The 22,443-nt window shown below is 42.1% G+C and overlaps 2 protein-coding genes across 2 annotated transcripts in view; one reads left to right on the forward strand and one right to left on the reverse strand.

The window, feature by feature from the left end:
* Positions 1-22,443, reverse strand: part of ASTN2 (astrotactin 2) — an 874,784-nt gene that overhangs the window by 180,216 nt on the left and 672,125 nt on the right. Inside the window, exon 17 of the mRNA XM_042912372.1 lies at positions 4,309-4,574. Within this exon, the coding sequence (XP_042768306.1) occupies positions 4,309-4,574 (266 nt within the window). The remainder of the gene's footprint in view (positions 1-4,308; positions 4,575-22,443) is intronic.
* TRIM32 (tripartite motif containing 32) overlaps positions 4,431-22,443 on the forward strand; it is a 32,842-nt gene continuing 14,829 nt past the window's right edge. The window contains exon 1 of the mRNA XM_042912376.1: positions 4,431-4,518. The gene's annotated coding sequence lies outside the window, so the exon portion shown is untranslated. The remainder of the gene's footprint in view (positions 4,519-22,443) is intronic.

Here is a 22,443-nt window from a genome sequence, read left to right on the forward strand (position 1 = left end):
TTACAGATGTGGAAATTGAGGTTTGGAGAAGTCATTCAGCATCACACAGTGAACAGGACATTAGGGCAGGATTCCAACCCAGCCTGAGTAGAGCAACAGAGCCTATGCTACCTGATTCCACTCCAACGAAGTTTCTTGCAGGAAACTCAGAAAGAAACTCATTCATCCTCTCTGCCTTTTCAGGTAGGGAAAGAAACACCCAGAAAGGAAAAAAGGACTTTTCCCAGCCTTGCTGTGCCTCAGTGTCAGAGCCCATGCCAAGGTTCTTTTGTGTGTTATGCATGTGTCCTCCACCTCCAGCTGTAGAGAAAAGCAAAGAGATGGAGAAGCCAGGGGAGAAGGATCGATGGGGTCTGGGGAGGCAGAAAAACAGATGACTGCCACAAGGGGAGTGGCTGCCTTCTCATCACACCAGCCTCATTAAATGGCCATATTCCCCTCCCCCAGATCATTTCCAGACCTACAGTCGGCCTTTCCCACCCACTCCTTCCTTAGCCTAGATCTCCTGGAAAAGCCTAACTTACCACAGCCCCTAGACTGTTATGCAACTTTAAAAAGGCCTACCATTGGGGGTTGGGGAGAAGAAACTTGGAGACTCGAGGAAGCCATCTCATCAACCAGCTCTGATGTTTCTGAGCAGGGATGACTAAGAGGAGGAGAGCGTGCGGCTGAGAACACATCACCCCTGCCTGTCCGCCTGCCCAAACTCTTCCCAGGCTCCCCACTACTGGAGGCCAGACTCCTCCCCACCACAGCCTTCCCAGGCCTGCCTGGCCCAGCCCTGCCACTTTTTCCTCGGTGCTGCCCATGGAGCTGCCCCCGAGTCTCGGCCCCTGCCACACGGGTTCTCACTCAGTTTCTCAGGCAAATGGGCCAGTTCATTCTTCAGGCCTTTGCAGGAGTTGGGTCTTCAGTGTTGCATGTGCTCAGGCTCCTCGCCTTCCCCCAAACACAGTCCTCCACATTCACCTTACGCATCCAAGCCCTCTTAGATGTCACTTCCTCAGGGAAGCCTTCCCTAACTCCACAAGACCTCCTTCCACACTCTTTCAACCCACTGGCCTGGACTTCCCTTGGTACTTTGCAGTCCATCTTTACTTGTATCATTGTTTCATTAATACCCGTCTCGTCCGTGTGAGGATAAAGACCAAGTCTATGCATTACACTCTACTTCTCAGGGCATGACACAGTACTTGGCATATAGTAAGTCCTCAAAAATGGTGAATGAATGAATGAATGAATGAATGACTAGTGCTTCAAGAGTCCCAGATCTCCTATAAGGAGAACAGTGACATCTAGTGACTGCTTTCACACTCTTGGGCTTCTCTGATAACATCCCACCAGTTGGCCTCGAAAACATCTCGTTGGATTTCCGAAGAACTGCATATTTCGCTGATGCCAAGGGAAGCTGGCATAGAATCCAGACATGGGGGAATCTGATTCCTAAGCAAGGAGGAAAGGAACCACCAAGCCTCTTGCTATTGCATGTGCCAAGAACACATCACAAAAGTCCTGGGACTTCGCGAAGATGGTGCCACATCACAGATGAGGAGAGTCTGGCCCAGAAAGGCAGTCACTGGGCCAAGTTTACAGAGCAGTAAATGGGGATTCTCACAGCCTCACCCACCAAGTCCTGGAGAGCAGCTAACCATGATGCTTCACTCATCCACACTGACATAACACTCTTTGGACCATCTTTGGTATTCGGCGCAAGCTACCACAGCCTCCTGAGAGGTCTCCCCCTTTGCACCCTTGCATTTTCACACTCATCTCTCACCCTGAAGCTGGAAGGGTGGAGATATATACATATTGGGCTTTTTTGTTATAGTTATTGTGGAGACCTTTCACGCACAGAATTAGATTATCCACGATGCTTACTTCATGATTCAAGCTCATTATTGCACCACGCGTGGTTAGGCTTTATGTATTCATCCAGTTAGTGTTCGTTAATTAGCTAGTTTTAATACTTTAATAAACTCCCACAAATCCACCACCCAAAATGCCAGCTAGGAACTTGATTCCTCCATGTAATGAGGGCTCCCTCAAGCCATTGCCCCGCCTCCCTGACTTAAGACTGCCATCATCCTGAGTCCTACGTTCACCATTTCCTTGGTTCCCTTTTAAAATAGTTTATAACACCTGTATTCATTCCAAAAATGTAGCGTATTTGGCGTGTGTGTATCTGTTTTCACTTAAAACAGGGGAGGGGTGCCTGGGTGGCTCAGTCGGTTGAGCATCCAACTTTGGCTCAGGTCATGATCTCACAGTTCATGGGTTTGAGGCCTGCATCGGGCTCTGTGCTGACAGCTCAGAGCCTGGAGCTTGCTTAGGATTCTGTGTCATTCTCTTTCGCTGCTCCCCCACCCCGCCCTCAAAAATAAATAAACATTAAAACATTTTTTTAAAAACAGGGAAAAGGGTATCATGCTATATAAAATATACTTTTGGGGGGGTGCCTGGGTGGCTCAGTCAGTTAAGCATCCATCTTCGGCTCAGGTCATGATCTCACAGTTTGTGAGTTTGAGCCCCACGTCAGGCTCTGTGCTGACAGCTCAGATTCTGTGTCTCCCTGCTTCAGATTCTGTGTTTCCCTCTCTCCCTGCCCCTCCCCGCTCATGCTCTGTCTCTCTCACTCTCAAAAATGAATAAATGTTAAAAAAAATTTTTTTTAATTATACCTTTGGGACTTCTATTCTTCATTTAATATTATGTTTGTTCATCTCATATCAAGTGTCAGTATAATCCATTTGTTTTGTCTGCTGTAGAGCATTCCACTGTATGCATATTCCATTATACACTTATTTAACTGCTCTCCCACTGAGGGGTCTTCTGCGTCATTTCCAGAGGGCTTCTTCTGCTGCACAAACCTAACCTATCTAATCCTTCCTGCATATCCTAAGCATCTCACTGCCCTCTAGACAGGTCCAAATTCTATGAGCTAGTTTTCTATAACCTGTATGATCAGGCTCCTTCTGACCTCTCTAGCCTCATTGTGCTTTCCTTTTATCTCTTGATCTTAGTCACGGGGGATGTCTTCCAGTCTTCGTATGGATCATGTTCTTTTCTGCATCTGGTCATCTACCTAATGCTTTCCCCACCTCCTTACTCTGATCCCCTCTCTGTCCTCTATGAAGCCCTACCTGACCACTTACCACCCTCTAGCACTCAGTCCAATAGAATGCTATGGTGGGAACGCACAATCCATAGCATCCTATTGGTGGTGGTCAGGGATCTACCAGAGTATCTTCTTTGGAGGTGCAGGGCCAGCTATCTGGGAGTGCTGCAGAGGGAAGCATGGGGACCAAGTAGAGATGCTTTAACCACTTTCCTCTTCCTAAGTGAAGGCGTGGCATCACTATTCCTGGTTTTTAGGAACTGGGGTTCCTGAAAGATTGCATTTAGAGAAACTGTTCATTAATACACTTTTGCAAACCAGTGAACCATTTATATGGTCTCTTCAAGACCAGGCATACTGTAATGGAAAATGAGAGATGCAGAAAGAGGAAAAAGAGGAGATAGAACTTCATGACTAAGTACATGGGCTCTGAAACAGACTAACTTTGAGCAAATCACTAAACACCTTCGAGGTTTCCTTACTTGTAAAGTGGGCATGACATTAGGATGAACCACATGGAATTACCATTTTTATAAATTAAAAAATGATCCACAGTTGGTAATTTCATATGAATCACACCAATATTTATATGTATTCCATAGATCTGGAGGGAAGATTAAATGAGATAATCCAAGTATAGCACTGAGGCAGAGACTGTCAGGTTTTCAACAAACCCATTTATCTTCTTCTCCTAGGCAAACAGATAGAATAGATTTCCCTGTTTTTGTTTGCAGACAGGTGTGTCCAATGGCTGAGTTCTAGCCAAGGGAGTGGAACTGAAATGATATTTGTTACTTTCAGGCTTGGCCCATTTCAACTTCTCACGTATGATCCTCCATGTTCTTTCTTCTTCCACAGCAACTGTGGAAGCATCAGGTTGATGGAGCACAAGACAGAACAAGGTGGGTCTCTGAACCATTTCTCAGAGTAAAGCCACTCATCATCAGAAACATTTATCTGGGACTCTGCACAAACAAGCGATAGCTTCTATTGTCTTAAGCCATTGAGATTTGAGGATTTGTTGGTAATAACAGCTATATATGTACTTAAACCATGGTAAGGAATCAATAAATGCCAGTCATCACCATGGTGATGATGACAAGACAATCCCAGTGGACAAAGGGCCTACAAGGGCAGGAGGCAGGAAGATAGATACTTAAATGTGACGCGATGGCTGTGTCAGGGGAGCTCACCTCCTTGGTACCATTGTCTTGGATGAGGGTATACAGTGGTACCACACGGTTGATTTCCAGCAGCACTGGCGTGGGGCTCAGCTGCTCCTTGCCCGGCCGGCGGCAAAGGTGGCAGGTAGAGGGACAGCGGCCTTTCTCCTCACAGCGGATCTCCACACCTGAGATGAGCTGGTCATCTGACAGCATTTGCGCCGTCAGCAGACCTGAGAGGTAAGTGATGAAGGGCATGGACTTGAGTTCCTTCTTGCTGCCCAGCTCTGTGGTCTCTGGAGAGGAAAGAGAAATTCAATATTGTTCAAAAGGTCAGACTCTTGAACCCATAGGGTCCAATGTGCTAAGGAGGAGGTATCCACTGGAAAGGAAAAAAACAGATGGTAGAGTGGTTTGCTCATGATGCCTTGGAAAGCACACCTGCTTGAGGACTCAAGGTGTCAGAATGGTATCTTGTTTTATAATTCACGTTAAATAGCTCCTTACTTTCTCTGGGCCTCACTTTCTCCATATTGGAAGTTGGTTGCTTAGACAAGAGGATTCTCCAAGGGCCCTGTAAGATGTAAATATCCAAAGAAATTTTTCCCAACAGGAAATTCCTGTCTACTGTCAATTTACGTAAATTTTGCCTTTCTTTTGAGAACTGGCTCCAGTCCTGTATTTTCCATGAAGTTTCATGTAATGGCGGAAACATAAGCTGGAGTCCAATCAATTTCCATTTAAATCCCTATTCTGTTTGAAAATAGCAAGGGGTCTTGGGAAGGTCTCTTAATACCTAAGCGCCTTTGGAGATTAATTCTGTAAAATGGGGTTATAACGTTAACTGAAACAGTGATGAGTGGTAAATGAGATAGAAGGAGGTGGACCTGCCTGGAAAAGAAATGATTGCCCCTTTCTTTCTGTGCTCCTCTGGTCCCTTGTTCAAATTTCTTTTCCTATCTTCTTCATGCGCACGCTGAGATCTAATTACATATGCTCCATTCTGGGCTGTCTCTCTTGATCTGTGCAGTTAGCATTTCCCACTTCTGTGCTTCTGCCCACTTTCTCCGCTGCCTCTCCAAACATTTACCACCCATCCATGCTCCATTTCAATATCCCCTTTTCGGGAAATCTTTTCTCCTTGCTCTAGCCCTTCTTCTCCGAAGAAGCATTTCCGTTGATAAGGCTTTTTCTTGTTAAGCTCATTTTCTCATCTCATTTTCTGCTGACCTCGCTAACCATATTATCGGCTCTTGGAGACGGGACCATGTCTCCCACTCCTGCCTCCCGCACCCTGTCCGCTTCAGTGTCCAGCACGGCACTAGGGATATACTTAAGACTTCATCAAAGAGGAAGATTATGGAATCTGAGTGGCTAGAATGACATCCATGATCTAGTCAGGAGGCTCCAAAATCCTTGAGAGGAATTCTTATGGATCCCAAGAAGCATCTCAACAGATGCTTGCAAAGGACAAAAGGGAAACTGGGCAGGTGGCACTCTAAACCCCACCTCTCGGCTTCCATTAGAGCAGTGCTACTTGTATCTCTCCTATAGACTGGCCTTCTACATAAGACTTCATAAGAGAGTGGTCTACAGCCATGCCAAAAAGCTTGAAAAAGCAAAGTAATTGTACAACCCAGGGAGCTCCATTTACATCAGAGACTTTGTGAATGGTGTTCTCAAACTTACGAGATGCATAATCTGAGTGGCAAAACAGGATAGCCCTGTAAGTCATAAGGGACAGAGCTTGGTCCAGACGGCAGTTTCTTCTAAGCCTGGTAAAGTGAAGGCAGGCTCCTGCCTCAGTGGAAACAGGGGCCCTGGGCACCAAGGCCTGAGAGAAAAAGTAGGGTTGTCTCCTGCTCTTGCTCTTGGCCTGCAGTGACATGCAGCGGCGATCTGGAAATGGGCTTGTGAACGAGAAATCAAAATAAATGCAGCCTTCATTCATTACTCTCTGGGCCCTCGGGCCTGGGATCTGGGCTCCACCTTTTGTGTCTGGCTGTCAGCAAATGCTTATGAGCATCAGATCAAAGACTCTGAGGGAGGAAGACAAGGCAAATTCCAGCTAACCAATCCTTCAGAGGGATTAAAGAAGGGTAGTTACTAAGATAAACAAAACAAAGCTGTGAAGAAGGCATCTCAGCAGCTGGGCAGACAGAGACAGTCTTAAGTACAGACAAGTCGAAAGAAGATGATGATGATGATGATGACTTCTGGAAGTGGAGGCCAGAAGGAATAGTTTTGGAGAAGGGTAACTTCAAACTTTGGAGAGAATAACCATTGAGGGGAGAAGGTCAGAGAGCAGTCAGAGCTGTGAGGACACTAGCGAGACAGTTAGCCCACACTCTGATCCAGAGGTCAGCAAACTATGGTCCATGGGTCAAATCCACACCTCAGCCTTTTTTTTTTTCTTTTTTGTAAATAAAGTTTTATTGGAACACAGGTACCCTCATTCATTTATATATTGTGTATGGCTACAATGGCCCAATTGAGTAGGTGCAACCAGGACACTATGCCCCACGAATTCTGAAATATTTACTATCTGATCCTTTACAGATTAAGTTTGGGAACCTCTGCTCCAGTCCTAGGTTATAGCTGGGGAAACCGAGTCTCAGAAAGAGAATCTACCTTTGGTCACACAAGAATGTGGCAGTATAATGGTAACATTGGAATCGATTAGGCCATCAATACACTTACACTGTGAATCTCCAATGAGAAAAAAATAGTGAGGCACCTTTTCTCCATAAAACATCTTTCAAAAAACTATTGAAAAAATATACATTTGAAAATGGTAATCTGGTATAACCCTCCCATTTTAAACAAGGGGAAACTGTGTCCCAAAGAAAGACTCACCAAGTTCACACTCTGAGTTTGGGTTCCTTTCGGTCTCTTCTGTTAACCAGTTCATCACTTAAACTACTACTTTTATCTTGTATTTTAAACCATAGATGGCCCACCCCTCATAGCACCTTGCCACATGCACATAATTTAACTATGAAGGAAATAAGGTGTTGGAAGTAAAAATTCCCTTGATCAAACATTCATAGCCACTGGGTTAAAGATATAACTATCCATTTAACAACAAAACAAGCTATAGGTCTTTGCTGGTCTGTTTTTTCCAATAAATCTCTTTCATCTTTTTTTTTTTTTCAATCTATCAATCCTACAGGTGGGGTTAAAAGCCCACGGTCTAGACTAACAGTTGCACTACAGTAGCAATATAGAATTCCTAATTGAACACAGAAGCTGGTTTTGCAAAAGGAGGGTCCTTGAGTATCACCTGGTCCAACCCCATTGCTCAACAAATGAAGAACTTGAGACCTAAACAGAGAAAGAGATTTACCTCTATATTCCATGCACATTTATTAACAATGATCCTTTTTGTAAAGATCGCTTCATGCCTAAGTTATGATCTGGATGAAAGTTACAACAGGGAAGACCATTAACCATTCCATTAATTATTCCTCTGTAGACATGGCAATTGTGAAATCTAATTATTTCTGATCCAACCTCACTCTGTGGCTAAAGTCATCTTTAGTTCAAGTGCCAGTTTTTCAGAAAAGCCTTCCCTGAACTCCATCCCCATGCCACCAATCTACATAGGGTTTCCTATTAAAGATTCTTGTAGCATCCTGTTCTATCCATCACCTCTTAATGCGTCCAGACTATAAACTCCATGAGGACAAAGACCGTATTAGTTTTGCTGATTCCCATACCCACTTCACATAGAACGTGAAACACTTCAGGTTTTCGGTAATATTTTCAATAAATATTTGTTGAATATGTATTTATAGACCCTGATCACTGTACTATCTTATCAAAGCACTGATAAGTCGAAGAACGAAGATCTGTGCATGTCATGACTAACAGTTAATTGATGGCTTGTAATCAAGTGGCAACCTCTTCCCAAAGCAAAATTAGCTTTCTCAGTTGGAAGGTGTATGGATGAATAGCTGATCAATTTGCCAGTTGCTCTGACCTCCCCTGGGTTTTCACATAGGCCCTTGCCATTGAGGGGATGGGAGAGTTCACTTAAAACAGCCTGTCTCTAACAGGCAAGGATCAAGAGCATTTTTGAAGAGACTTATCCTCTGTTCACATTTCCCATCCCTCTGAACAATGCTTCCAAAATAGGATCATGTCTGGTTTCAAGCCCAATTCAGTTCCAATGACACTACAACCCATTCATTTGAGAACCTGCCAACTGAACTCTCTTTTTTCTCCTCCCAAATTCCTGCTGGGTCTAATTTTGTTGCCACCAAAAAAAAAAAAAAAAAAAAAAAAAAAAGAAAGCAGCAGCCTCAGTTGAAGTGACAAGTCCTTGTTGGGAGGACAGCCAGGGCTTTCCGGCAGGAGGCGATGGCACTGCTTGCCCTCATCCAGAAAACAAAACAAAGGCAGCAGACGAAGGGCTCCGGGGAGAGCCAAAGCCGTGCGAATGTTTGTTCAATATTCGGCCACAGCGCAGGGCGCTGCCTCCCAAGTCAGACAGGCTTGCTTTGGCAATAGGCTTGCACTTGAAGCATTTAAAGGCTCCACAGGGACCAGAGGGGCTCAAATTAGAAACGTTAAGGGTGGGGGGAAGAGGGTGAGACTTTTATATCATAAAGAATGGCCTTTATTACAGCAATGGCCTCCCAGGAATTGCTGAAATGGGATCATTTCTTAGGCGGAGTTACTGTCTCCTGTTGGAGGAAAGCAATTGCTCTGAGGCCTGACTCAAGGACCCACACAAATATCCTGAACAAAGGGAAAGTAGCCAGCCGAAAGGCCATCGGCAAGGCCTGTGCTTGTGCGTTGTGCAATCCAAACTCCCCAGCCGAACAGTCAAGGTCACGCATTGTCAGTGTGCCCTTCGTAAGTCACGGCACCGACCTGACTGAATGAGTTCTTGGGAGGATCAACGACGATGCCTGGCAAAGGTTAAGCTCTCAGTCTGTATTAGTCGTTGTTGTTGCTGCTGCTGCTGCTGCTGCTGTGGTTGTTATAATTCTTACCGCTGCTGCTGCTGCTCACAGGATGTTACAATTGCAATTTCTACGGAGACACCAAGATAGAATAGAAATGAAATCCCAAAGCCGAGCCCCAATATGCAGGATTTACAAAGGAGATGGATCCTAGTTTCAGAACTCCAGAATCCTCCGCCAGAACAAGGAAATAAAACAAGGTCAGAGAATAGACGGGAAGGATTTAGGAGAGATTTGTTTTAGACAGGCTATTACCTGACGTTTACAGTCTCCAGCACCCCAGGTGAGAGATATGCGGAGCACGGTACCTTTTCATCCCATTTTGTAAGAAGGATCCTCAAGAGTGCCTCTTGGAGAACTTGATAGGTGCTCCCTACAACTGGAGAGATAGTGGACTAGAGTCTTACGCCACCTGCAAAAACTCTACTGACCTGTGGCAACACCACAGGTGGGTGGGGGGGGGGGGGCGCAGGCTACACGGGGATGAGGCCCAAATCCCAGAGGCTGCCAAAGTGAAAATGTTCCAGTCTTTCCCCTGTACCAGGTGTGAGTCACATAGGAGAAAGAGAGACCTGGAACGATTGGTTCTAAGTCCTACCCGAGAGGAATTCTAACAGAGATTGAGGGGTTCACCCCAGTGAGAGTCCCTATGAGATAGGCCACTAGAGAAACACAGGTGGAGGGAGAACAGTAGCAGGCAGCCTGAGAGAAAATGCATCATCCCAGGTCTTGGGGAAAGCTCCTGAAGAAGCCCCCAAGAGAAAGGGCTAGCTTTAAAAACTGTCAAGATCAGAGAACACAGAGCCATATACAAGGGTACCAGGGTAAGGATGACCTTCCTAATCCTTACCATTTCCTCCCTCTGCTTTGACCATGGAGGGAGAGGAAAGAGAAATGTGAGGTAGAAAAACAGAATGAAGGCCAATCTTGCCCCACCTCTTAATGCCCCCACCACTGGGGAGGGCAAGGAGATGTGATATGTCAGATTTAGAGATCTGATTAAAATTCTCGGACTGGACAGCCTAATTCCTGACTGGAAACTGTGTTAGCAGCTCAAAACGTCTATATCACTGTCTAGCCCATAAAAGTGAGAACAGATTAGATGTGCCCTGCTAAAATCTTCATCTAGGAGCAGAGGAAGATTATCCCGCTGAATACATTAAAAGGATCGTGAGAAGCAAGTCACATGTATACTTTAGAACGTACATATATTCATAAACTGTATCGTGAATTTTCTCCATTTATATTATCAACCGAACCATTTACATCATCTTCATTAGAGTGCTTATCACATTTTTAATTTTAGTTAATATGCTAGTTCAATTAATAACTGTGTCCCCAACTAAACTACAAGCTCCATAAAAGCGAGGACCACAGCCTGTCTTAGTGACTACTTGCATCCCAGCACAGAGTTCACTGTCTGACGTAGTATAGGTGGCTTACAGGTTAAGTATCTGCATAAATGAACGTGATCTGACCCTCTTTCCCTTTAATCGCTTCCATTCCTATAACACTTGTGAGACTTTAAGCTCGCTGTCTCAACTTACCACCATAGTTCCAAAGGCAGATGGTCTTAACCTTACTTTATTAAGGTACAAATAATAGCTCAGAGAGACAAAGTAATTTGCCCAAAGCCAATTAAAGTTAGTAACTAGCCTAGCCTTTTTTTTTTTTTTTTTTTTTTTTTTAGCAGGGGCGCCTCGGTGGCTCAGTGGTTAAGCGTCTGACTTCGACTCAGGTCATGATCTCACGGTTGGTGGGTTCAAGCTCCATGTCAGGCTCTGTGCTGACAGCTTAGAGCCTGGAAGCTGCTTCAGATTCTGTGTCTCCCTCTCTGCCCCTCCCCCACTAGTTCGCACGTGCACACACGCATTCTCTCTCTCAAATAAAAGTGAAAAAAAACCATTAAAAACTAAAGTTTACTCATATATCTTGACAGAGAGAGAGAGGGAGGGAGGGGAAGAGAGAGATCAAATCCCAAGCAAGCTTCACACTGTCAGTGAAGATCCCAACACGAGGCTCAAACCCATGAACCGTGAGATCATGACCTGAGCTAAAACCAAGAGTAGGCTGCTTCACCAACTGAACCACCCAGCGCCCCTAGCCTAACTTTTTGTACTGGTTCTCCTACTCCTGCCATTGTCTATGTTTCCCCTCCCCAAATCTTGTAGCACTAACTCTCACTCTTGCACAACGAGTCTCTGTTGAAAACACTTGGGCCTTCTCTGTTGCTGTTATGCCCAGACAACACCGCCAGGCTCCCTCACCTCTTTCCATGGACTAAAGCATCTCACGGGTAAAAGGTAGTTTAAAGGTCACCTGGTCAGAAATCCCATCTGATGTTCCATTCACCACCAAATCATCCTCTTCTTTTTGGAAACTTTTAATGATGTAAAGCTCATTATCTTTTTAGGCTTCCAGTTCCATTATGGGACAGCTCTGTTAAATCTAGATGGCTTCCCACCCAGGAACTGCATTCTTCATCCTAAGCATCAGACCCAGACCCAGAGGTATGCACTTTATGCTATTAGGACACCCTATCGCAGGTCCTCAAGCCTGTCCCCTCCTTGGGGGTCATGCTAAGATTAACCAACGAACTAGGTGGACGAACCATGGGGCATTCCCGAGTGGCTTCTGATAAGGTATAAGTGTCTCAGTGAGTTTGAATATGTGTATGTGAGTGTGTGCACCCGTGTGCATATTTAAGGAATGGAAGGGAAGGCAGGTCTACAAAACTGCCAAATCCTAGGAAAACTGACCTCCTGATCTGACCTAATTCACAGCTTCTTCCCAAAATATACAACAATCAGCCCATTTGCAGAGGGCAGCTATAGCACACAGACTTGCTTGGGTGTGAATTCCACCTCTTCCATTTCCAGGTGGGGGACCCTGGACAAGTCAGTTAACCTCTCTGAGGCTCCATGTTCTCGCCTGTAAAATGTTGATACTGTTAGTACCTAAATCTTGGAATATTTGGAGGATCAACGCGAAATAGAACCCGATGAGGAATTTACAAATTCTAGGGTGTCTGGAGCATCGTCAGAGTTATTTTTGTCCCAGCCCTTGGCCTTCACCTCAGCGTTATTCAGTTCTTGTTCAAGTCTGGATCTGTAAAGCTTCCCTTGTAACCTGCAGCGCTTTAACCACACTGTCAGGAATTTCTCCCCAAACCACCCGCTTCCTACCTAGTGGAACACGGCAGACAAAGGTAGAATTGAACACTTAAGTCCAAAGCTACTGAGTTAGATTCCCTGATTTAGGATCCTTCTGGGCAAGTCACTACCTCTCCAACCTTGGTGTTCCTCGCTTGTAAAATGGGAACACTAATTCCTGACTGAACTGCTCTGAGCGTCAATTAAGAGATGCAGCCCCAGCAGATTTACACCGATGATATCATATGGCTCTTCCTAACATACTACAAATTAGGAACAGTTGCCCCCTTTTATAGATAAGGAGACTGAGGCTCAGAGTGACACAGTATAACCTCACAAGAAGATAGCTGTTTCAAGTGAAAGCAGTAACATCTCTGAGGAAGCAGTTAAATCTGAGGAAAATACTCTCTGCAAGGCAAGGAGGGCCAGCCCTATACACTGCCCAGTACCCAATATCCCAGTGGTGGCTAATGTCGTTTAATGTTTGTTTGCAAATTAGAATCCTTCAATTTTTTTTTTTTTCAAGTACTAAAATTCCTGTGTGGCTCTGCTGTCCTAAAGAAATTAATGGGCAGAGTGAAGAATCCCAGTACAGTTCAGTGGACCCCAAAGTGGGCCTTTCCACAGTCCAAGGTGTGCTCAGGCTTCCTCTACCCCTCCTGGAAGGGAACAGTCAGTATTGAAGCTTATCATTTACTCCTGCCTGTAGTGGGACAAGACGGGCCCTGGCCAGTAAAGGGAGGCTGGAGAAAAAGGTCATCTGTGATCTCCTGCTGCCCTCTAGTGCCTGCTTAAGATGATTGCTCTTGGGAAAAATGTGTTCTTCCATGCCAAAGAATGATTGCTGTGTGCAAAGCAACTTGCTAGGAGCTGAGGACAGCAGGTAAAACAGTAAAGCCTTGGCTAAAATACAAGGAAGCCTAGTGTAATTACCGTAAGGCAAGCATTTGCTTAGAAGGCCTATTTGCCAGGTTTGCAGCCAGGCAATGGGGGGCAAGGGAGCTGAGGGGTGAAATTATGAGCAACGATTTGTTTCAATCCCAGCAGTACCCAAATATAGAAATTGTACTGAGTGTATCCACTAAGGAGAAAAAGCCAGACAAGAGGGAAAGAAGACACGTGGGAAAGATCATCAATGGAGCAGAATCCTATAGGAACCAGGCAGAGATAAACTCCCAGGGAGTACAGGAAAGGATGTGATCCGAATATAAGACAAATGTAAGTTGGAATTTTATCATGAGGCCAGGGCCTCTGGGCACAGCTGTGCGAGTTGTGCACACATGTGACAGTAACAAGGCAAGGGGGTGAGTAGGATCTGAATCCAGACTCAGCCCCACTAGCTGTGCCTGTGCCCACCGGATTGAATCCAAGTAGAAGAGCACTATTTCCTGATTTCTATAAAAGCTAAGTCATGGGCTAGCCGAGGCCTTGCATGGAACCATGAACATGCTGTCAGAGCCTCTGCTCTATTATGTTTAAAGTAAGGCTAGTCTCACCGACGGCACAAAGTTGTTAGAATCTGAGATAATGTATGCCCATGCCACCCAAGAAATTTCAGTTCTTATTGTTAGTACTATTATTATAACAAACTAGTTTTACTTTTAAGAGATGGTGGGATAAGTCCTTCAAGAAAGGGAAAGGGTAGAAAGGAAATTCACATTTCCTGAGCTTCCCTTATTTTTTTGCCAAGCACAAGACATGAATCTCACTGGCTCCTCGTGACAGTGCTTTTGGACTAGGGAGTATTACAATTGTCACAACCATATTTTACAAGTGAGAAAACAGAAGTTCTGAGAGGTGACAGACTGTAGCCAAAGGCTATTAGGCATTCAGGGCAACTCTAAAGCCCATTTTCTCGCCAATGGAGCACAGAAGCATCATTAAGAGGAGGCCTGTCCTCTCCTACCTGAGATCCCATTCTCCCTGTTTCTTAAAAACTCTGCTCAAAATTTACCCCCTTCAAGGAAGCATTCCAAGATTAGTTAATCCCCAATCCTTTCTCCTCCCAGTAGCTTCTTAGGCTAGGGGTCAAGGATGAAATGCTCAGAAGGTATCATTCCTGGATAAGGCTTAGGGAATGGAGGTCTCTGGAATGCTAGTAACCTGCTTCAGACAGAGACTCCCAGATCATGCTGCTTGGAAATGACCTTGAAGCAGGAGAGCAGGCCGACAAGACATACCTGGTCACCCTGCAGCCAGCAGGAGGTTGCCAGATTTGAACATCAAGGAGGGTGTGACCCTGAAGTAGGGTCATTTGGAAGCTCTGGTGTGAAGGGCTATCAGAAAACAAACTTCTACTCTCTGGCCACTTTCCCAGGAGGTTACAGGCTTGTGACTACACTTCTAACTCTTTCCCCTGAAATCTTAATACTCAGGTTAAAAGGTCATCTTTAAACATGCTGACAGGCAATAGTTTTGGAGAACAGATTCAAGGTGAGTTACTTCTTCTCCCTTTAGCATCCCTCTTCCCTGTAAGTGTGCTGCTAGGGATAAGGAGAGGGTCTAATGAGCCCACCCATCAAAAAAATAAAATAAAAATAAAGGGCTAAGACCATTAAAGACTCCTTCTCATATTGCTGAGGGAAGCAGTAAAATTAACATTAATAATAGCTATGGGGCTCCTGGGTGGCTCATTCTGTTGAGTGTCCAACTCTTGATTTCGGCTCAGGTCATGATCCCAGGGTCATGGGTCAAGCCCCATGTTGGGTTCTGCACTGAGCATGGAACCTGCTTAAGATTCTTCCTTTCTCTCTCTCTCTCTCTCTCTCTCTCTCTCTCTCTCTCCCTCTGCCCTTCTCCTCCCTTCATGCTCTCTCTCAAATTAAAAAAAAAAAAAATAGGGGCACCTGGGTGCCTCAGTCGGTTGAGCATCCGACTTGGGCTCAGGTCATGATCTCGCAGTCTGTGAGTTCCAGCCTCGCGTCGGGCTCTGTGCTGAGAGCTCAGAGCCTGGAGTCTGTTTCCGATTCTGTGTGTGTGTCTCTCTCTCTCTGCCTCTCCCCTGTATCTCCCTCTCTCTCTCTCTGCCACTCCCCCACTCATGCTCTGTCTCTTAATGTCTCAAAAATAAAGATAAGCATTAAAAACAATTTAAAAAAATTAAATAGTAGCTATGATTTTACAGGGACATATCACAGCTCAGATGTTCTGTCATTTACTATGTGTACATTGTCTCCTGTGGTCTGTAAAAATCCTAACAGTGAGAAGTAGGTTTTGTTATCGCTTTTTAAAAGATGAAGAAATGGAGGCCCACAGAGAAGAAATCAATGGTTGGAGTGAACTGGATTTGCAGCCACTTTGACTGGTTTTACTTACTCTAAGCATCTTTCACTATTGTAAGCTGTGTCCAAACTGCTAGACCACTGGAGATTCAAGGCTAGGCAGTTATAAATTCTGAAAATTGAATGTGTAATTTCTGTTACTTCTGCCCATTATATCATAGTGATTAACAATAAAAACCTTAGCATAAGAATCTATGGACAATCAGTAGGTAATTGGTTGAAAAATTATGGTGTATCCAGACGGTGGAGTCTATTTACTTAAAAAGGGAATTAGGACAATCTTTATATGTGATATGGAGTAATCACAAATATATTTTATTAAATGGAAAAAGCAAAGTGCAGAACAGTGTTTATAGTGCTTTCTTTTGTACAAGAAAGGAACATAAATATATATATTATATAAATATGGGATTTATATAATATGTATATATGACCTATATACAGATTAGATAGATTTTTCAATAAGTAACACTTAAACAATCAACTCAAACTAAAAAAAAAAAAAAAAAAAAAAAAAAAGGTAAACCAAGGGGGAGCAAGGAAATAGGGCCAAGGGGACAAGGATAGAAGCCAAAGTTTTTTGAATATATCTTTTTTTTTAATAAGTTTTAGCTTAAGTTAAAAAAGATAAAAACAATCTCTGCAAATTAAATGCAAACTGAAAAAAACCTATATATATATATATATATATATATATATATATATATATATATATACCACAGAAACAATAATTATTTTAAGTGGCTTTTAAAATGCAGAAATTTTGATTTCATGTTTAATGAGAAATATTCCAAAGGAAAAAAAAATCTGCAAATAGAGCTTAAACTAAGATTTATTGCTAGCTATAGTATTGGTATTGTTATTTTGTTATTTATTTGCTATAGCAAATAAATAAGCCATTACATTACCATCATTAGGAATGAACATTATAAGCAGAAGAAGCAACTACTTCAGGTAAAGAGTCAAAGAAGGTGAGAAAAATTCTGTACACTGAAATTTTCACTGGAAATCATATAAACTTATGATTTATTTTTATCTTTTACAAAATAAGCATTTCATAGTTGTCTCCACTGAAAAGACCTAGAAATGATGACAGCTAATAGCAATGAATATCCCTACTGCCTAGACTCTTGTTTTGAAATACCACTGCCCACTAAAAGAAACAAAAGATTCTTGGAAAAATTCCTTACTCCAGCTCTGGAAGAGGTATGATACAAGCTGTGCCTGGGACATCTTGCCGTGCCAAAAAGCAGGATCTGCCAAAGGCTGATGTGGTCATTTCAAAAGGACATAGAAACCCATCTAGAGGGGCTCACACTGGCCTAACATTGATTGAATAAACTGAACATCAAAGAGAATAATGACTGAAATTGATTGAAATGGATCAAATAAATAAGTTTCCTGTAATTCATAGTGTACTTCAAACCAAAACCAAAGCCAAAGCCAAAACCAAAAAGCAAAAAAAGCCTATTGATCACCATTGGGGATGGCTAGGACACTAGGTCATTATCTGAAAATTGATAAAGGAATCCAGTAATAATCAAGTTTTATTGCATGAACTGGATTTCAGGGTAAGTACGCTTTTCTTTATGGCAATACTGCCAGTAACAAAAGGTTGGAAGAATGACAGAATTACAAAATTGCCATTTTGTAAGCTCTAATAAAACAAGAGATCTGGACAGCTCTCATCAATTAATCCTAAAATCATTAGCAGAAAGGATGATGGGAAAATGTCTAATCAGTGTATAAGAATTATACCGCCTAACCTGCTGATCAATCATAATATCACTAAAAGTAGTAAACCAGACAATTAAGTACCTTTGATACTATGCCAGAGGAAGCACACAGCATGGCCTGTATGCTGGCATTCCTTAGGTCCATGGATAAAATTTAAGAGTCTGTGAACTTGTTTAGGGGAAAAAAGGCATCTTTATTTTAAGTATCCTATAAAGGCAATTTAGCATTTTCTTAAATTATGAATGAAGGCAACAAACTATAGTAGTGTACCACTTCCTATGATTTTGACAATCAAATTCACATATATTTCTATCACATTACAGTTTTTAAAAATACAGGTATTTCCAAATACTTACATTCAGTACTACTTAGAAATTATAAGTTATTAGACTCTCCACTACATCTTGTTGTTAATAAAGAAGCACACATAACATTACACTACTGACTTTTTTTATATTTTGATAACTATATCTGATATCATGTCTTTCTTACATAGTTTCTATGAATTTAATTTTATGAATTTACAAACATGATTCTGATATAAGTGGGTCAGCAGTCTTCATTCATTCTACACAGTGGGTCCAATGGGACCAAAAAAAAAAAAAAAGTGATGAATCGCTAGGAGAAAAGAACAAATTAACACAAAGAGGGAGCCATCAGCTAAATCTGCCAAGTAGACAATTCTAAAGAACACATGAGTCACTGTCTTCGACAAATAATGGCATGGGCAAAATTTTAGGTGTGACTGTTATAGACTAAAGGAGACCAAGTACAACATGTAGACATTTTGATCCTTATCTAAACACACTCATAAAAAAATAAAACTTATAAAAAAAGTTTTTTGAAGCATTTAAAGAATTTTGAATATGAACCGCTAGATGTGATAATGATGCTGAGATATTATGTTAAAAAATAATGGTCTGTTAGAGATACATACTGAGATATTTAAAGGAGGAATGATAGGCTATCTGGGATTTGCTTTAAAAGATTCTAGCAACAAAAAACAAATTGGGATAGCTGAAGCAAAATCAGCAAACTATTGACAACAATAATTGCAGGGTGATGGGCACACAGGGACCCACTATACCATTTTCCCTCTTTGTGTGTGTACTTTTTCTCCATAAAACACAGAAAAAAAAGGGCTGCCAGAGGATTACACAAAACCAGTAAATGCAATTATTGTTGGGGAGTAGAATGGGGAGGAATTTTTCACATCTACAGCATGTATTGTTTTGATGCTTTCTTCTAAATGCATTTTCATTTGTATTATGTTTAAAAGTGAAAAAAATAGCAACCAAATATTCCTACTTTTGTAAAAATAAATTAGAATAATGGTTAGCAATGACATGAGAAAAGTATATAAGGTAGAGATGGGTGGGGGTAAGGGAAAGGAGATTGTCTCTGTCTGCTGCCGGCCAGTCTCACAGACTACCAATTGATGGAGTGGGCCAACGGTAGCCACCATAAAGAGAAAGGTGGATGAAATCCTGGAGCAATGATAACAGGAAATATGGAATGAGGTTGAGAGGTGGGACTTAGCAGGAATAAGGCCCATGGGAAATTTTCCAGCAACCCTCACTTAGCATTGAGTTGAGTTGAGGTTGATGACACCAAACAGGCAATGTTCTCTGAGCAAGCCTCCGAATGCTACCAACATTTATCAAGGATCTACTCAGTCAGTGACTACTGCTGACCTTTGACTATAGGCACTAGTTCAAACTATTAGAAAGTGGGTCTGGCCAATGCACATACATGTGTATGATATTAAAATAAAGCTTCAAAATTCTGAACCAACTATTTCCATATCAGTTCAAGAAAATTAAAAAAAATCCTCCCTCACAAGGACATTTATGTAGCCTTATTTGTGATGGTTAAATGTTTAACGATAGGCTTCTCAACTTGATGAAGTCTTACCTGGCCAGTTTGACAACCATGAGGGCCAAATACACACACACACACACACATACATTTTTCAAACATTTCCCCATTTTAAGTAAATATGAAAACTTACATTTATTAGAAAAACACTTGTTGGATACCCAATAAAGTCATAAGTATACATTAAAAGAGAACCTTGTAAATGAACCTTGTAAATTTATAGGAACATAACCAATATAATGGTTATATTAAGGTGATGAATAAAGTTGACTCTTTGTATATGCTCTTTTATGCTATAAATTTAAATTGAATTCAAATGTCTATTGAGCACTTACCATGTACTGGGTGAAGGTCAGACTGAGAAATACACAGGTATTGAGTATGGCATATGTAGATGAGAGTCAGAGTTTCAGCAGAAAGTAGGCTAATGACAGGCAGTCAGATGGTAGATACATAAACAGAATAAGAGATTGAGGGAGGGAGGAAAGGATGAAACCTCTAAAATGGCCTGCAATGATCTCATGTCCTTGATATGCACTGCCTATTATAATCTCTTCCACTTGGGTAAATTGCTTTCAACCAACAGAATATGGCAGTTGGGGATGTCGCTTCTGTGATTAGGTTACGAAAGACTGCGACTCTTGTCTTGCTCAGACCCTCTCTTGATTTGATGAAACAGACTCTCATGGAGCAGCTCACGTGTCAAGTACTATCAGAAACCTCCAGCCAAATGGCAGCAAAGAACGGAGGCCCTCAGTCCAACAACCCTTAAGGAATTGAATCCTGCCATCAACTACATAAGTGATCTTGGAAATGATCCTTCCTCAGTCAAACCCCAGCCCTAGCTGATAACTACACTGTAGTCTTATGAGAGACTGTAAAGCAGGGATCTAGCTAAGCTGTGCTCAGATTCCTGACTCACAGAGACTGTGGAGTAAGAAGTGTGTTGTTTTAAGCCACAACACTTCAGGGTAATTTATTATTCAGTGATACATAAGTGATAGAGATAGACAGATATAACTTTATTCTATCATTTCATGGAAATTCTAGCAATTTTAAACTTCTAGAATCAAACAAATTTGGTTAGGATAAAGTAGAGTTTTAACTCCTCCCATTTTCTCCTTTGTATTCTATAAACACAAACTCCTCTTCCTCCTCAGAATTCATTGGTAATAAGAGATGAAGGGGAAAATATTTTGTCAAAAATACTATAGATCACATTAATGATAATAATGGCTCTAGTAGCCAACATTCACAGAGCACTTACTCTTTACCAGGCTGTGCTTTAAAAACCTGGTCTCTGTTAAGTCATCCAACATTCAAACATTCCTATAGGTCGAGAACTAATAGTCCCGTTTTGCAGAGGTGGAAAGTAAAGTACAGAGAGGCTAAACACCTTTTCTTTTTTTTATTTGAGTGTGACAATGAGCTAGGTTGTTTTTTTTTTTTCGTATAGCAATTTTTATTTATGTATATTTATACTTACTTCCAAGGATTTTTTATTTTTATTTTTTCATCATGATAAATGTACTCTTTAATCCCCATCACCATTTCACCGATCCCCCCACCCACCTCCCAAACCTACCAAACCATCAGTTTGTTCTCTGTAGTTAAGAGTCTGTTTCTTGGTTTGTTGCCCTCTCTCTCTCTCTCTCTCTCTCTCTCTCTCTCCTTTTATCTTCAATGTCATTTGTTTTGTTCAAAGTAAATTTTACAAGATTCCACAGCTTGTCAGTTGCAGTAAGTTACCAAGCTTCACCTCAAATCACCTTTTGCTCAAAATAACTTTCCAGGTAGGGGGGACTGGGGTTCCAAACAGGTCTGACTCCAAAGCCCCTTTCTCTTTCTACTACACAAGGGTGGACTTAATAAAAAAACAAACAAAAACAAACAAACAAAAAAACACCTTGTTTATAAAAAGCGCAATAAATTACACATTACTACAAGACAGGCAATATCCTAAAATGTAAATGTTTAACATCTAATATTTCTCATTTTGCCCCCCAAAATCCTATGGGTTAGCTACTGTTATTCTCATCATTAGGAAAATAAAAAAGACGTTAAACTAGAAATCTTAGCAAATGGAGAAAATAGTGCTTATCTGATTGGGTGATGCTATCGGTTGAACTGCGTCCCCCAGAAAGATAGGTTGATAGCCTATACGTCAGAATGAGATTTTATTTGGAAATAAGGTCATTGCTGATGTGATTAGTTAAGATAAGATCATACTGAAGTTTTAATTAGGTAAGATGGTGGTCACACTTAATCTGACTGCTGTCCTTACAAGAAGACTGCGACACACCCAACGAGATGAGGAGAATGACACGTGAACATGGAAACATACACAGAGAAAATGACCACAACAAGATGGAGGCGGGTATTGGAGTTACGCTACCACAAGCCAAGGGATGCCTGTGGCCACCAGAAGCTGGAAGGGGAAACGAAGCATCCTCCCTCAGAGACTTCAGAGAAAGCGTGGTCCCACTAACACCTGGATGTCAGATTTCTAGCTTCCAGAACTGTGAAAGGATAAATTTCTCTTGTTTTAAGCCACCCAGTTTGTGATACTTTGTTATGACAGCCCTAGAAAACGGATACAGGTAGTTTAAAAGTTAAATGAAAAAAAGATTATGGTGAAATGCTGAATAAAGAGTAAAGTACTCCACAAAGAGTATTTTAGAAACGTCTCTGTGTATGAGGAATGCTAATATTGTGCCAGAGTACGCAAAGCCACGGAATTAAAATGAGTGCCTTTTCCCAGGGTATTTATTTTACTCTGAGATTTTTGAGGCAAGTGTGGTAATTAATTTCACTGGTAAGTAATTTAAACATTAAAAAAAAAAAAAAAAAGCACAGCCAAACATTTTTTTTTTTTTTAAATGAGGAGAGAAAGGGTTTTTCATTGTTGTAGTTGTTGTTCCTTAAAGGCATGCTTGGATGATATCTCCAGACTGTCAGAGGAGTGCAACCAGCTCCTCTCACTGGGGAAACATCAGAATAAAAACATGATGAGTCCTGAATGGAGACTTTGGGTTGGGAACTGTGGTTTTAGGCAAACAGAGTGATAACTCCCATCTGGTCTGAGAAGAGGGTATAGGTGAGGTCTTAAGGTTGGGAACAAACTATGTGACGGCAGCCCTCCCATCT

This window comes from Panthera leo, chromosome D4, assembly GCF_018350215.1.
Source record: "Panthera leo isolate Ple1 chromosome D4, P.leo_Ple1_pat1.1, whole genome shotgun sequence".
Classification (NCBI taxonomy): Eukaryota; Metazoa; Chordata; class Mammalia; order Carnivora; family Felidae; genus Panthera; species Panthera leo.